Genomic DNA, 14,178 nt, shown 5'->3' with positions numbered 1-14,178 from the left:
TGAAAAACAACAGAGAAACACAGCTGACTCTTAGACAACGTGGGTTTGAACCACACGGGTCCACTTATACACGTTTCTCAATAAACACACACTGCAGTACTACAGAATTCAGGGATGTGGAGACATGAATGGGAAAGGCTGATTTTTGACTGCGGGGGGTCAGGGTTGGTGTCCCTAACCCCTGTGTTGTTCAGAAGTCAATTGTACTAATGAAACCAAAAGCTGGTTCTTTGAAGAGGTACCTTTAGCCAGAAATAGTCATGAATAAGAGAAGTTGTACATTACTGGTGCCAGGAATGAAAAAGAGGACATCACTACACTACAGGTCACACAGATGTCCTCACCTAATTTCCTGCTGCCCTGATGTGGGTGTACAGAAGCAGTGACACATGCCCCCACTGAAGCTACATGCACATGGAATTTAGCCTATATTGTGAATCTCTGGATTCAAAACGCTCATTCAAAGTTTCTAAACCTAAACCATGCATAGACCTGAACATGCCTGGAGTTCTCTGCTTCAATATTCGTAACTGAAAACCAGGGTCCTGAGAGCGTCACAGAGAACGCCCTTCGCACGTACCTTGTAGGCGATGCTGTTGAGCACTTTCATAGCCAAATCGGAAACATCTGGATAGGGATCCGCAGCCAGATGTAGCAAGACTCTCCAAATTTGAGTGTAAACACTATTGAATGAAACTCCTAGGAAAGAGAAATGGGAGCTGTTTTAGCAACAAGGAGCTGCCACTACACACTGGGGCAGCTTCTGGGGTAGCTCCCTCTTCTGAAGACCTAACCATGCATCAGGGGTGGACACTTAGAAGAGCTGGGGTTACAGGAAGTTCTGGTTTTGTTATCTGATAAGGGGCCCAGAGATTCAGAAATCCCAGGTGGTGAACAGGCTTGATCACACAATTTCACCTCCTGCGGCTGGATCTTTCTAGAAGGAAAAGTTAGAAAAGGGCAGGACTTCCTTTCAGGCCTTGGCTGACTGGAGAGTACTATCCAGCACTGGATTTAACGCCTAGATTTATAGGAGCTGTCATGGCCCACGCGAGTGGAGAATGTTGGCTGAGTCCCCGTCCACACCTCCCTCCGCATTCATGGGCTGCTCTGGTCTCGGTGACTCACTGAGTCTTCTGCCCACACTCCCCGGGACCTCCCCAGGCATCCAGCACCTCCCGAGTGTGCTCTCCACACTAGGGCATGCCGAGTGCCTGGGTGCCAAGGCAGATGAGATGGGACATAAACACAGATGGGGTAAATCGTGGATCCGAAGGGAAGGAACATTTATGAGGGATGGGAGGCCACCCCCAGGGAAGGCGGCTCAGTCCTATTTAACCTCACTGTCCTGGTTGCAGGCATCACCCCAGGCTTTACAGAGGACAGCAAGGCCCAGCAACCAAAGGATGAAGAGTTTGAATGCACGTGGCCAAATGAGGAGGCCGCCGTATACCACCGCATCCTTTTTAGTTGGGGGAAGCTGGACGATTGGTTTGTTGAAAAGCAAGTGCTTGTTCAACGACAGACAGGGAGTAAAAGAGGATTTCAAACAAGCTGTGATCGCATGCCATCTGACCAGCCAGCCCCTAGTTAACGAAGTCCCTCTAGTTACGAAGAATTTAAACACAAAAAGGGCCACTGGAGGACAGTGTTTCCTGATGGACACCATTGTTCAAAGGGTTTTATACAACATTCAAATCACAGAAGAGGGACTGGATGAAGGTTTAGAGTAAAGGTCAGCTTCTCGGGTGTGTCCTACATCGATGCTTAAGGACAAATCCTAGCTCACCGCACCCGACACCCTCTCATTCGTAACGGGAGGCGACAGGGTCCCAGTCCCCTTTCCACAGGGACTGTGGTGTCTACGTTTGCAGGGCCTGCCCGCCGCACACCCGCCTGTTCACAGGGTGATGGAGCTGGAGGAGGCCAACCCCTCACTCGCATGTGGCGTGGCTGCACTCCCCAGGGGACCACCACACACAAAATACCTCCCAGTGAGAGTTCACAAAACTCCCGTCGCCTTATCCTTCCACCCTGGTTCTGGGAAGAGGTGCTGACAGCTGCCGCAGCCTCTAAATAATTCTGCAGGAGCACAGCTGCCTGCGCAGGCCAACCTCCAAGAGGCGGGGCCTGGAAGGCATCTCCCGCCACCAAGGGCGAAGAGTGTTCTACGGTCAGAGCAACGCCCCATCGGGTACTCACTTGGCATGCGTGCATCAGCACGTTTGAGCACCTACTGTGTGTGAGGAAAGTCACTCTCGAAAGCTCGTGGCCCACAGGAATCAGGAGGGCACATCCAGGGACTTGGGTTTAGTATAAATTTGGACCTTCGTTTGGTGAATAACGTCAGGCAGACACACTCTCGCTCAGAGGGGACCATGAGCTGGGGAACAGTCCACATGGAAACACACACCTGTCCTCCTTGCTGTCCTCTGCCCTACTTAGTGTAGAAATACAACAAAAACCTCTTGACTCTCAAATGCCACGGCTCATGACAGCTGCCCAGATTTACAAATTCTCAGGGCTGTTCGTCAAGGTAGTCGGAATCTCTTCGGGGAAATTTCCTAGAAGCTGCTTTCCTGTCCTAGCAGATCGGCTGCCATAGGAACCTGCTTCGGTGAAGGGCCACCAGGCCACTGCTATTTCTTGTCTCCCTAGAGGAGGAGGTGGGAGAAGCCGCTCCACACTCACTCTACAGACGGTCCCGATTCACGACGCACGGGGGAACGAGGCGAAGCACGTTCATGGACGTGGCTCACTCAGACAGGAGAACTGGCCCCACGGATGGGACGTTCCTACAAAGACCCCACACACTCACCACAGCCACTGGGCAAAATTCTCTCCCCTCCGTTGTTTCTGAGCTCAGAGTGATCAGGGCAGCAGTCGGCCCGTGACAGAGGGCTGTGAAGGGCACAGTAAATCTGCTTGACTACAGATGACGGACCCGTGGTAAGACGGGGAGTGGGGAAGTGGGGGGAACAGTGGGGGCCAAGGGGCCTCCTTACTAGGGTGATGGTCCAGAGCAGACACTTGAGCCCATAAGAGCCTTAATCAAGGCGCCTTTGGTATAAACGTGAGGAAGGGGTGCAGCGTGGTACTGTGCAATGAGGAAGGGGTACTGTCCGCTTTACAAAATCTCAGTTTTTATTACTATTGTTGACTCTCTTGCAGAAGATTTCGACTTTGATATCACTCTGCTTGTGATTCAATAGGGAATTTTAAAAAATCTAATTTTTGTAGTGTCCTTGACCACAGTGAATGGTATACGATTTACTTGTGAAAACACAGAACAGGGACCTGGAATTGCTGTCTCCACGTCACTGCTCTCCTGGGGCTGGCCACCTCCCCCCCCAGCCTCTCTGTTCTGTGAACTGTCCTGGTTTTACATCTGCCGTCCCCAAATTGGAACGTTCTGAATCTGTGCAGCACAGAGCTCGGGCCTCTGGAACGACGAGAACGTGGGTGTAGCTCCTGTGGGGATGGGGGTTACCACTGGGTTGAGCCAGCTCAGACAGGGCGCTGTGTCTGGCACTTGCCAAACTCCCCATAGGCGCTGAGAGCATATTTTCATGTCTAGACTAAATGTAATAAAAGATCATAACTAATGGTTTTAGGATTTATTTTTCAGAGCAACGGCCACAACTTTCTAAATAGCATTGGACTCAGGAAAATTTGCTCAGAGCTTTGTGGCCAACTCTGGGCCCCCGAGTCCCTGGGGGCTGCCAAGGCAGCTTGGAGAAGGAAGGTGGAGCCCCCTGGAGGCAGGAGCTGTCACTTGTGACCTGTTGCCTGGGTCTCAGGGGTCACCAAACCTGATGCTCTATCGCATGATGCGGGCCCGGGTGCCTCCCTGGGAATCAGCTCCCAGGGCCTGGGTCTTCTGCATTTCCCCTCTTGGTGACCCTGACTCTGAGCCCCTCTGGGAGGGTCCTGCTCACCTCCTCCCTCGCCTACTGGACAGAGCCCTGGCTGGACTGGGCGGTGTGTCGGCACAACCCTTTCAAGGGGCTCCCCTGTGTCTCACCTGGGGGACAAGGTAAGACAAAAGCACCAGGGCCCCCCCTTCCCCACTCTTTGCACTCCCACTTCTGGACACCAGGAATGGGGTGAGGCTCAGAGAGGGAGGGAGGGAGGGAGGGAGGGAATGAGGGGCAGGATGGTGACGGGTGGACAGGTGAGGGACAGAAGGGCAGGTGATGGAGGGAGGAGAGGCTGCCTGCCACACACAAGAGCAAGAAATAGCAGCTTTACCAAACCTGTCGATCAAGATGGCAACTTCACGGCCCGATGTGATGCCGCAGGTTTAGTGTGCAACACGAAGGCGTCTGATGGGTCAGGGAGGGCCTCCTGAGACGCCGCAGAATGCCAGCGTGGAGAGGGATGGGCGAGCACTGCTGTGTGGAGAGGCGGGTGCGGGAATGTGGGATAAGGGCAGAGGTGTCCAGGCCTCATTCGGGGGCCAGTGGCCAGCCTGGGGTGGTGAGCACAGTGGGAGGAGCTATGGTGAAGGCCAGGCTGCTCTCAGAAGGAAGGTCTTGAGTGTCGGCCACAGCTTGGACTTTAAAGGAAACGAGTTTCTGCGAAGGCGTCAGCCAGACAGTGGTCCATGCAGAGCTGATGTTGGGGGGATCTGCTCTGGACGGGTGGTGGGGTGTGAGAGCCGAGGCTGAGTCCTGGGATGGGGGGCCCGGAAATGGAAAGGACTGACTGGGGACACACATGGAGGTCAGGCCAAATGGCTGAGTGGGTGAGAAACATGCGGAAGGAGATATCAAAGAAGATTCCAGAAGGTGGTGACAGAGCTGGGTACCAGTGCAGATTCACAGACATTGGGCAGATATGCTTAGGCATGTGGAGAAACGCGTGATCAGGCTTTGCTCCCGTGGGGGGACATCACCTCGCTCAGTAGGTGAGACCTCGAGTGCTTTGGAGACAGTGGGGACGGAGGGGGAGCCTGGGAGGGGCTAGTTTTCTGGGAGAAGATGGGAATGAATGGATGTCCTAGGTTGCCATGGTTTTGAAAACCTCTTTTGCAATATTCAGTCAAAGAGGCTAGAGATTGCTGTTCTTTCGTTGAAGTGAAAGAAAAAATTGACTTTAAACAGGCGAATGCTACAAGTAATGGGATTCGGTGTAGGTTATGAATTTTAAACACTTATGTAAGCACCGCGGTTTCCAGGTGGACGCACAGCTACTTTGTCTCCTTAACGCTCCTTCCAGCTCTGGCTCATTGTGAAACTTTCCCACTGAAGTTTTCAAAGATATGAACCATATACAGATAAAATTCAGCTTTCTCCAGTAAAAAAATGTTCAGGAGTCAGGTTTTGTGTGAAGGAAGGAATCAGTGACGTGGCTCTCAAGTCCCTGGAGGACATGGAAGGCGGCAGGGGTGGTAGGCGCGGGCTGCACCCTCCAATCTCATGTGGCGTCAAAAAAAAAAACACCGATTCTTCACCCCTTACATCCTCAACCCAGGGCCAAGGACAAAAAGATCCCCCTTTCTGGGTCGTACTGCTGGGGGTGGGGCATGGCGACCAGCTCTGGACCCTACAGTCCATTCAGACCTTTATGGGCCCCAGACAGACTCGTCTTGTGGAATGAGAGTCCTGAGTCCTTTCTAGGGCCAGCAGAGGACCAGTCTTGAGGCTCATGGGTACCGCTGGCAAGAACGTTTGGACTGCCCTCCCCCTTCAGATCACAACAACGGCAAGTCAGAAATATCTAACACTGTCACGTGATGCCAAGAGAGTGTGAGCTCTAAGGTAGAGGGATTATCATGGAAACAAGCAAACAACCAAGAACTGAATGTTAATGAAAAATAGTACCAACGAAATAGGAGGGTAACTAATACTGCAAATGATTGCAGAAGTGGGAACACAGGAGTCCAATGAACACGTGAGCTCAACCTCATCATAATCGAGGGACATACAAATTAAGACCACGAGGAGTCAGTTCGCTCACATCAGACGGGGTAGCCTGACCAGAATAGGAGTGAGCAGGGCCACGGGAGCTTGTCTCCTCGGAACAGAGCCCTTTGTGGTCAATCTCCCTCCATGTGGAGCTGTCAGACCCCACGTGTGTCAGGCTGCAGGGTGTCTGCTGCGGCCCACGCCGGTGCACATTATGGGGGTGCCTGCTGTGTACCAGGCATGGGGTGTGGGGGTCTGTGGCAGGAGATAGGAGAAAGTTCCTGCACTCGTGGCTCTAACCCCCTGAGCAGAGATAGAACCGAGCTGAATAAATGAGATCCTACATCATAAGTCTGCTGGGGAAAAGTTCTCAGAATGAAAGCAAACAGAGAGGGAGAGACTCAGAGTGACTGCAGAAGGCTATTCTGGATTGGAGTGGGAGGAGCCTGGAAGACTTCTTTTAAGGTGACTCTGGAGCAGGACTGTGATTGGACTGAGAAGCAGCCTGTGAGGTGTCTGGAGGCAGAGCCCTGAAGCCAAGGGGAGGAGCCAAGGAACCCAGGAGCCCAGCACCGCCAGGTACAAAGCAGAGGGCAGGAGGTGGAGCTGGGGCCAAATCCTGAATTTGCTTTTTAAAAAATGAGAAAAGGGCTTCCCTGGTGGCGCAGTGGTTGAGAGTCCACCTGCCAATGCAGGGGATGCGGGTCTGTGCCCCAGTCCGAGAAGATCCCACATGCCGCGGACCGGCTGGGCCCGTGAGCCATGGCTGCTGAGCCTGCGCGTCCGGAGCCTGTGCTCCGCAACGGGAGAGGCCACAACAGTGAGAGGCCCACGTACCGCAAAAAAAAAAAAAAAAGAAAATGAGAAAAGAAGGAAAAATCAGAGCAAGGCTACTGTCCATTAACAGGAGAATGGACAAGTGAATTGCAGCAGGTCATGAAAGGGTGTGAACAAGACTCAGGTGACCAGTGTGGACACACAGCCCTCAGGGCAGAGTGAGGACACAGGATGTGTGACGCCATTTACATGACATTTAAACCCTGGGAAAGGGTGCAAGTCCATGGGGATCCATAGCCAGAGAGTAAGTGTGCGGGGATCCTGAGCAGGGAACCAGGAGGGGCTCTGGGCGCTTTAACTCTATCTGTAATTCCTTAAGTTGGGAACAAAACACACAAGTGGAGGTGTGTCACATTAGTCTAAGTTTTTATGTGTCTACAGCGTTTCCTAGTATTAAGTAAAGCTTCAGATGAGGCCCGGTAAAGCACCGGGGTGCCGAGAACAAGCACAGAGGGGCTGTCTGGTTGAGTCCTATGTGTGTTACCGGTGACACAAGGGTAGATATGGTTGGTCATGCAGCGAGGACATGCGATGAACTCCCACCGCTCAGCGAGCCCAGCAGCAGAACCAGGGGCTCACCACTCAAGGCAGAACACGAGACGACGCTGACCCTTCACTCAAATTTCAATTTCCAGGCAGCCAAGTGTGAAACTGCTGGACTGGCTGAAGGTGAAAGCACAGAGGGGGCCCTGGATGGGGGTGAGGGGGGCTTCCGGCCAGGGAACTTGAGAAGGGAAGGGCCGTCTGCACCCCTGGAGCAGGGCTCTGACCTTGGACCTCGCACACGCATTCTCTGGGGGACCCTGGGCACCACTGGAGGCCACTCTGCCTACTGGATGCTGGGAGCCCCCCTGTGCCCTGGCCGTGACACCCCAAATGTCTCATGGGGGCAGAAACCCCCCTGCTCTGCAGCACTGGGAGTTCTGCCGCCTTTCCAAGTGACAAGGCCGGCTCGCCCAGATGGCCTGGATCAGACCAGCAACCAAGGGTGGGGGGTTCCTGCTGCCACAGCAAGACGCTCCTCACCTCCTCCTACCCCGTTCACTTTACTCTCCCACTGAGCGTGTCCCAGCACCGTCCACTTGGGTGGGAACCCATGGGTGCTGAGGGGACAGGTGGAGAAGTGGAGGGGTGGGACTCACCGATGAGGGAGTTGAGGGAGGAGTAGGAGCTGACTCGGCGCATCTTGTCGATGGTCTCGAAGGACAGGATGTACTCCTCGTTCTCGGGGCTGCCCAGGGTGCTGCTGGCACTGCTGCTGGTGCTCAGGTTCCCAGGCGAGAAAGCCACCGAGCCGCCGGCTGGTGGGGCACCGCCACGGGCAGAGCGTCAGTTAGCACACCCACCCCCGTCTCCCCTGGGGCTGGGCTGCTGGGCACGGGGCAGGGGGGTGCTGTGGGGCTCAGGAGCGGCTGTGCCCAGCGGTGCTGCAGGATCATCACTGGCCACCCCAGGGGTTGACCCATGACTTCTGCTCACGCCCAGGTTAGCAGATGGCAGGAGGGGGCAGGGGCATGTCTAATAAAAGGTCCCAGAAGATGACCCCAAACCACCCACTTGAGCACCCAGCCTCTAGGGTCTTACATTCTTCTGTCAGACTCAGGTTTTGCAAAGATTTGTTCAAGCTTCTAGCCGTGGTGACGGCGCGGATGTTTCCGTAGGAGCTCACGGAGCGCAGTCTGGGGGTGCAGGGGCTGTCCCGCACGGGGGTCAGACTCCCACCCTCTGGTAGGAGAGAAGGAGAGAGAAGAGTTAATGGTGGGCTCAGGTGGGAGGCGGCCAGATAGCAGGTGACAGTGGCTTTTACCTGGATGATGTGATGCTACAACAGGGCCCTTCTGCTCAGCAGGGTCTCTGACACATGTATGTTGGGGTACAAAGCTGGACAAGGTCCTGACTGGGGTGAGGGGAGCATGGGAGCAGATGACCAAGACCCACGCTTGGCGTTTTGTGAGAGTTCAACTACAGAGGCCCACATGGTTCTCCAAGAACCATACCAGGTGCTCTGGGACTTGCCTGCGGCCGCTGCCCAGGGTAGCACCAGGATGTCCACCTGCTGGCTCAGCCCCCCGCCTTCCCACTCCCCACTCCCACCCTGCCCAAGCCCGCCAGCCGTTTCCCTTCCCCGATGTACTAAACGCAGCAATGGTCTCATGGCTGATCACAAGCCCTCTTTCCTGAAGACACAGCTGTCTGGGGGAGGGGGCAGCTCAAGATGATGAAATATAAATTCGGTAAAAAGGACAAATGTGAGACGAGCAGCTGCCTGACATGACACCGATGTGAGGACTCATCAGGGGAAGAGAGAGAATGTGCCTTCCTGTAGCCTCTATGGCAGCACTTTCTACCCTCCAAGATTTCCATGACTTTGATTTCCAAAAAGGGTAAAAAGGAAAGAAAACAGTCAGAGGGTCAGTGTGGCCCCCTTTCCTGCCCTTTCTATTCTTCTGGGAAGATGGGAATTGCAGATATCTGAGTGGCCCCGACTTGACACATGGGCTCAGGACCTAGCAGAATGAGGGGCCTGCTGACAGTCCTGACCAGGGTCCCCTGGGCCAGCGAGCCGCATGGGCTCCACCTCAGTGCCGTACCCCTGGTGGCTGTACCTGTGGTGGCTGGAGAGGGCAGTGGGTAGTTCTTCTCCTCTTCCATGAATTGCAGGGCCACAGTGCAGAAATTGCTTTCATACTGAACGACAAGGTGACTCAGAGCCACCACCAGTTCCTGCCGGGAGGAGAAAGGACAGCGACACTGACTTGGGGCTGGGAGATAACTCAGAGTAGCAGTGAGATGCACATGCTGGCGCTGAGTGCTTGAGCCACTGTGGGGGGTGGTGGGACAGACAGCACTCGGCGCCAAGACAGGGGCTGCCCCTCAACGCAGCACTCTTGAGCCCCCGGTGTGAGCAGAAACCTCTGAACAAGCCATGTGGTCAAGATCAGGGCCTCCGAGGGATGCCCCGGACACCCGGCAGAGACTGCTGACCACTAGGTGTGAGAGGCAGGGCTTGGGGCCTTGTAGGGATGCAGGCTGAGGACACCCCAGAGCGGGATGGGGAAGAACCCTCACAGCTTCCCACGGTCAACACCGCGGAGAGCTACCTGAACCCTGGGCATTAAGGCAGGATACCCCGGACAGTGTAGCACGCTCTTCTACTAAATGTGAAATTTTCAAAGATAAATTACTTTCCAGCTCCCAAAAGGGTAATGGGAAAGTTCTACATGACTTCAGGCCAGTTGCCTCAGTCCAAGGAGAAGAATACAATCTACCTCTTTTGGGGCAGTTGGTGCTATGACCTGAGTACCTGGAGATCCTAAAAGTCACGGGAAATAAAACTGGATGTTGGTTTGCACTACTTTTCCCATCACTATTCAAATGGTTTCCACAACTTTATTTTACTTTTTAGAAAATTACTTAGCAGAAGACCAAGGTCTGAGAGCCCCTTCTCGTTCTGTGAATCCCCCAGACCCCCAGGGCCAGGAGAGCTGTGCCGAGGTGCTGATAAGCTGGGCTCGGATGGGGCCCCCGGGTCCTCTCTTCGGTGGCCCCTTCTCTCCTGAGAGGGTCTCTCCCACCTCAGCCTTACGCACTCCTTGGCCTCCCCGGCACATGTGTGGGTTTTACTCCCAAACCTACCTTTTCAGGTCCCATCTCTGAGTTCCAGGCTGGCCCTTCCAACCACTGACCATGTGTGTCCACCAAGTGCTCTCCAAAGCCTAACTCGACCTGCCCAGGACCTGCTGCCCACCCCTTTCTGTTCAGCCCTTGCTGGGGACCCTCGGCTTGTGCCAGGAGCAGAAATCTCTGGTGGCTTCAGTTAGACCCTTGAATCATCCTGACCCATCTCTCTCTCTGGCGATCTGGATGCCCACACAGCGGGTCCCCTAGTCTAACAGGCGCTGAGTAACAGGCTGTTGAGGGACTGCCTGCCGGCTCCTCCCAGCGAAGATGAAGCCTGAGCCGTCTTCAAAAAGCACAGGTTTTCCCTTCACTCTGAACTGGTGAAAGGGCTCAGCTGGACCTGAAGCAGATTCCCAGGTCTCAGACCGTTTGATCCAGGCAAAGCTGCGAGGACAGGAGGCTGAGTGCAAGGCCCATGTCAAGCAGCCGTGGGTCAAGCCCCTCCTGCTGGGTGGCAGCCGTGGGCTCCAGCCCTCGGAGGTCTGCAGGCATGTCTGGCTGGGGCGCAGGCCGGGCGCAAGGCTCGAGTTATTCTCAGACCTTGGAAGCAGACCAGTACGGCGACTCGAGCCCCTCCAGCCAGCAGCCTCACTCCCTTTCCCAGCAGAGTGGTCCCGCCACCTCCACACTCCAGCCGCCTGCTCACACTCAGACCAAGCAGGCCTCCCGCTCCGGGCTTTGGCACGTGCTGCCCACCTCGGTCTGGAAAGGCCGATGCCTCGCCCAGGGCTTCTGACTCTCTACCTTCACTCCCGACCTTCCTTCGGAGCAGGTCACCACCTGCCACATCACACCCTGGTCTGTCCCATCTCCAGCCCGCCCCATCTCCAAGTACAAGTTCTGGAGGCCTGGTGACCTAGGGCCTGGCACACTGGCAGCGCTTAATTAAGTATCTGCTGAATGAATGAAGCCTCTTCCCTTCAGATACACTATAATCTTTAACAAACGGTTTGATTTTTTTAGGTGAGTTGCCGTCAGGATTCAGGGACATCACGCCTGGGCACACACATGGCCTGAGGCGAGTCGGCTAATGCTCCTTTGTGGTCGCCTGGAAGGCTGGACCACACGCATTCCCAGGTCTTTCCCCAAGGCCATCCCCACTCCACGTTTCCAATGATGAATTACTGGCTAACATTTGTTTTTGGCCCATGGCCATGGAGCATCAAACTCAGCTCCCAGGATGACAGAGCAGCGTTCCGGGGAAGGGAGCACATCTGCTCCGCCTGGACGCCCTCTGGGCTCGCCTGCGGGAGAAGGCGCTCCAGCCCTGGCGGCTCATCCTGCCCCGTTGTCTCCACTTGAGACGTCCTGGGCATCAATGGGGAAATACCCTCTGACACCACTCATCAGTTTTGGCTGGAGTCAGATGTGTGTTAAGGGAGGAGGGTGCGGGTACTGCTCCTCTGTGTCTGTGGTTACTAAATAAATAAATGTAAACTAGAGATAAAGGATTCAAATGTGTCCCGCTTTCCTTGCTAAGGTGGATGGTACCAAGTAAGCTGCAGACAAGGGTCGCGGGGCTGGACTGGTCAGCCCTTGAGAACGGTGGGGTGACAACAGGGCGGGGGGGGGTCACAAACCTGCTCCCCTGGCCTGGCCCTTCTTGATGAGGTGAGGGCAGCTTGCTGACTGGATGGACAGTCTGGATCGTGTACTTCCTGGACAAGCTCAAGTTCAAAATAATTTGGGAGGTTGACATGAATTTACTGACTCTCAAGTAAACTCATTAAACAGGTCAGCAAGCAAAAACCTTCCGTCTCTGTCATTATCGCCTCCCCCAGGAAAGGATGCTTTCATCACTCAGGAGTCAACAGAGGCAATCTTTTTTATATTGAAGACACGTGACTTTACGAAACCCCACCACAATACCCTGACTCTTCTCGTTCTGCCATGAGCTGGAGACCCAGCAGTTGGTTATAGCTGGGACTTCTCAAGCCTTAGCTAAGGTCAGTTCGTGGAGTGCAGTGCCCAGGGCCGAGTCCTGTTTCATACCCTCAGGTGCCCTAACGCTGGGTCTCCTGGGCCAGCAGGCTGGGCCTGTGTTCCTCAGAGCACCAGGTGCCACAACTGTCACCACGTGCTCTGGACAAAGACAGGAAAAGCAAGCTGCCAACAGCATTAGGATTCCGTGAAGAGAAGGAAGGCTCAGCCTCTGAGCTGGTGTCACTCACCCTATTAAAGCCTGGATCCTCTCTCCAACCCAGGGGCCCCAGTCTCCCTGAACCTCCGTGTTGCCCATGTTTCCATGGCAAACATAGCCCCCTTGACTTATTTAATAGACCTGCATTGCTGTCCGTCTCCCCATTAGAGAGTAAAAGCCCTGGAGGCAGTGACGGTCCCAAGGCCTGACACAGGACCTGGGACGTGGCAGACGCTCAGATGTGTTGAGAGAAGAACACGGTTACAGACGGTGCACTCCTGCACGCTCCCAGCCTCTCCCCCACTGCCCTCCTGCCAGCTCCATGCTCCAGCGCACACAGGATGGGCAGCCCCGGGCGCACCACGGTCTTTTGTGCTCCTGGACCTTTGCACATGCTCCTGCCTCACTTGCTCTCCCCGTCCCTTACGTATCCCTCACAACCCAGGCACGAGCTCCCCTCCTCCCCCTATGGGGCCAGAGCCCCTGACCTGGGCTGGCCTTTGGAGTGCTGCTCATTTACAAGGGCTTCAGCACAATTCCTGGTTCTGTGCCTGCCTCTCCACCTGGACCCTGTACCCCTCAAAGGCAGAATGCCTGCTGCTCCAGGGGCCGAGCCTGGTGTGCAGAGGCAGCTGTGAGCTGAGCCCGAGTGCTGGGCGAGCGAAGGCAGGCCCCCTCTCAGCACCCCTGTCTGTGGACGTGCTGACCCCGGGCAAGGGCAACATCAAGTGCCCACAGGAATGACGTGGCTACACCTGAGCATCCCAGTGTCTGGGGAAGGGACAGCCAGTGGACTGGGGCTGGGAACGTCAGGGCACCTGGGACATGCTCGAGAGGGCGGTGGTCCCCGTGTTCCTGATGACCTAGCGACCATTCTCCTGATACTAGAGATTCAGATGGACATTCTTTCTATTTTTATTAACATTCGTTTTAAGTTTTTTGGGGAAAGAATTGAAAAACAGCTTTCCTTTCTTTAAAAGGAATCTTAACAGACAATTAAGGATATTGCTGATGTGCTGCTTTGATCACTGACGTCCACATACAGGCATTTTGACTCGGGAAAAAGAAAACTGACTCAAGGAAGCCAGATTCAGACAGATGCTAATGATGAGAACCCAAAATAAAAAAGTAAGGGCTGTGAAAAGGCACCTCCAGGATCATTCCACATGGTTAACGTTTCTCTAGATAACCTGGAATGTTAGCAACTGGGTTCACGGCTCTCTGAGGGAACTCAAGATGGAATGAGTCCTTCCTGGCTGATGTGAACTTGCTCTGACAACGTCCCTGCCACCAAGTCAGTGGGGTCTGCTCTCCAAACAAATACCCTTCGAAACCACACCCACCTCTGACAAACCCAACCTCCCTTCCCTGGCACAGGGATGTCAGACATGCCGAGAAGCAGCCCGGCACCTCTAGGTGATGAGAGGTGACTCAAGGTCACACACAGAATGACTCTGCCTTCCTGGTCCTAGAACAGTCTCTGCTCCCAGGGCAGGGCTCCAAGGCCACCCCAAAATGCGGCCAGCAGACATTGGGGTTCCCCCCCACAGCCCTTTTTGGCTGGGGGAGGGGGAAGGTTGACCGTTCTGGGCCAACTTTTGACAGGGGTGT

General features: G+C 54.7%; 1 protein-coding gene across 2 annotated transcripts in view; it reads right to left on the bottom strand.

Annotated features, from left to right (window-relative positions):
• Window positions 1–14,178, bottom strand: part of RPTOR (regulatory associated protein of MTOR complex 1) — a 339,460-nt gene that overhangs the window by 35,677 nt on the left and 289,605 nt on the right. For both annotated transcript variants that reach the window (XM_081218128.1, XM_081218129.1), the window contains exons 18-21: window positions 9,353–9,470; window positions 8,331–8,471; window positions 7,889–8,047; window positions 581–699 (exon numbers count right to left, since the gene is read on the bottom strand). In XM_081218128.1, coding sequence (XP_081074254.1) covers window positions 581–699; window positions 7,889–8,047; window positions 8,331–8,471; window positions 9,353–9,470 — 537 coding nt within the window. The remainder of the gene's footprint in view (window positions 1–580; window positions 700–7,888; window positions 8,048–8,330; window positions 8,472–9,352; window positions 9,471–14,178) is intronic.

The sequence above is a fragment of the Mesoplodon bidens genome, assembly GCF_964165515.1.
Source record: "Mesoplodon bidens genome assembly, chromosome: 19".
Classification (NCBI taxonomy): Eukaryota; Metazoa; Chordata; class Mammalia; order Artiodactyla; family Ziphiidae; genus Mesoplodon; species Mesoplodon bidens.
Note: the sequence above shows the minus strand (reverse complement) of the source record. Positions and strands in the feature narration are given on the sequence as shown.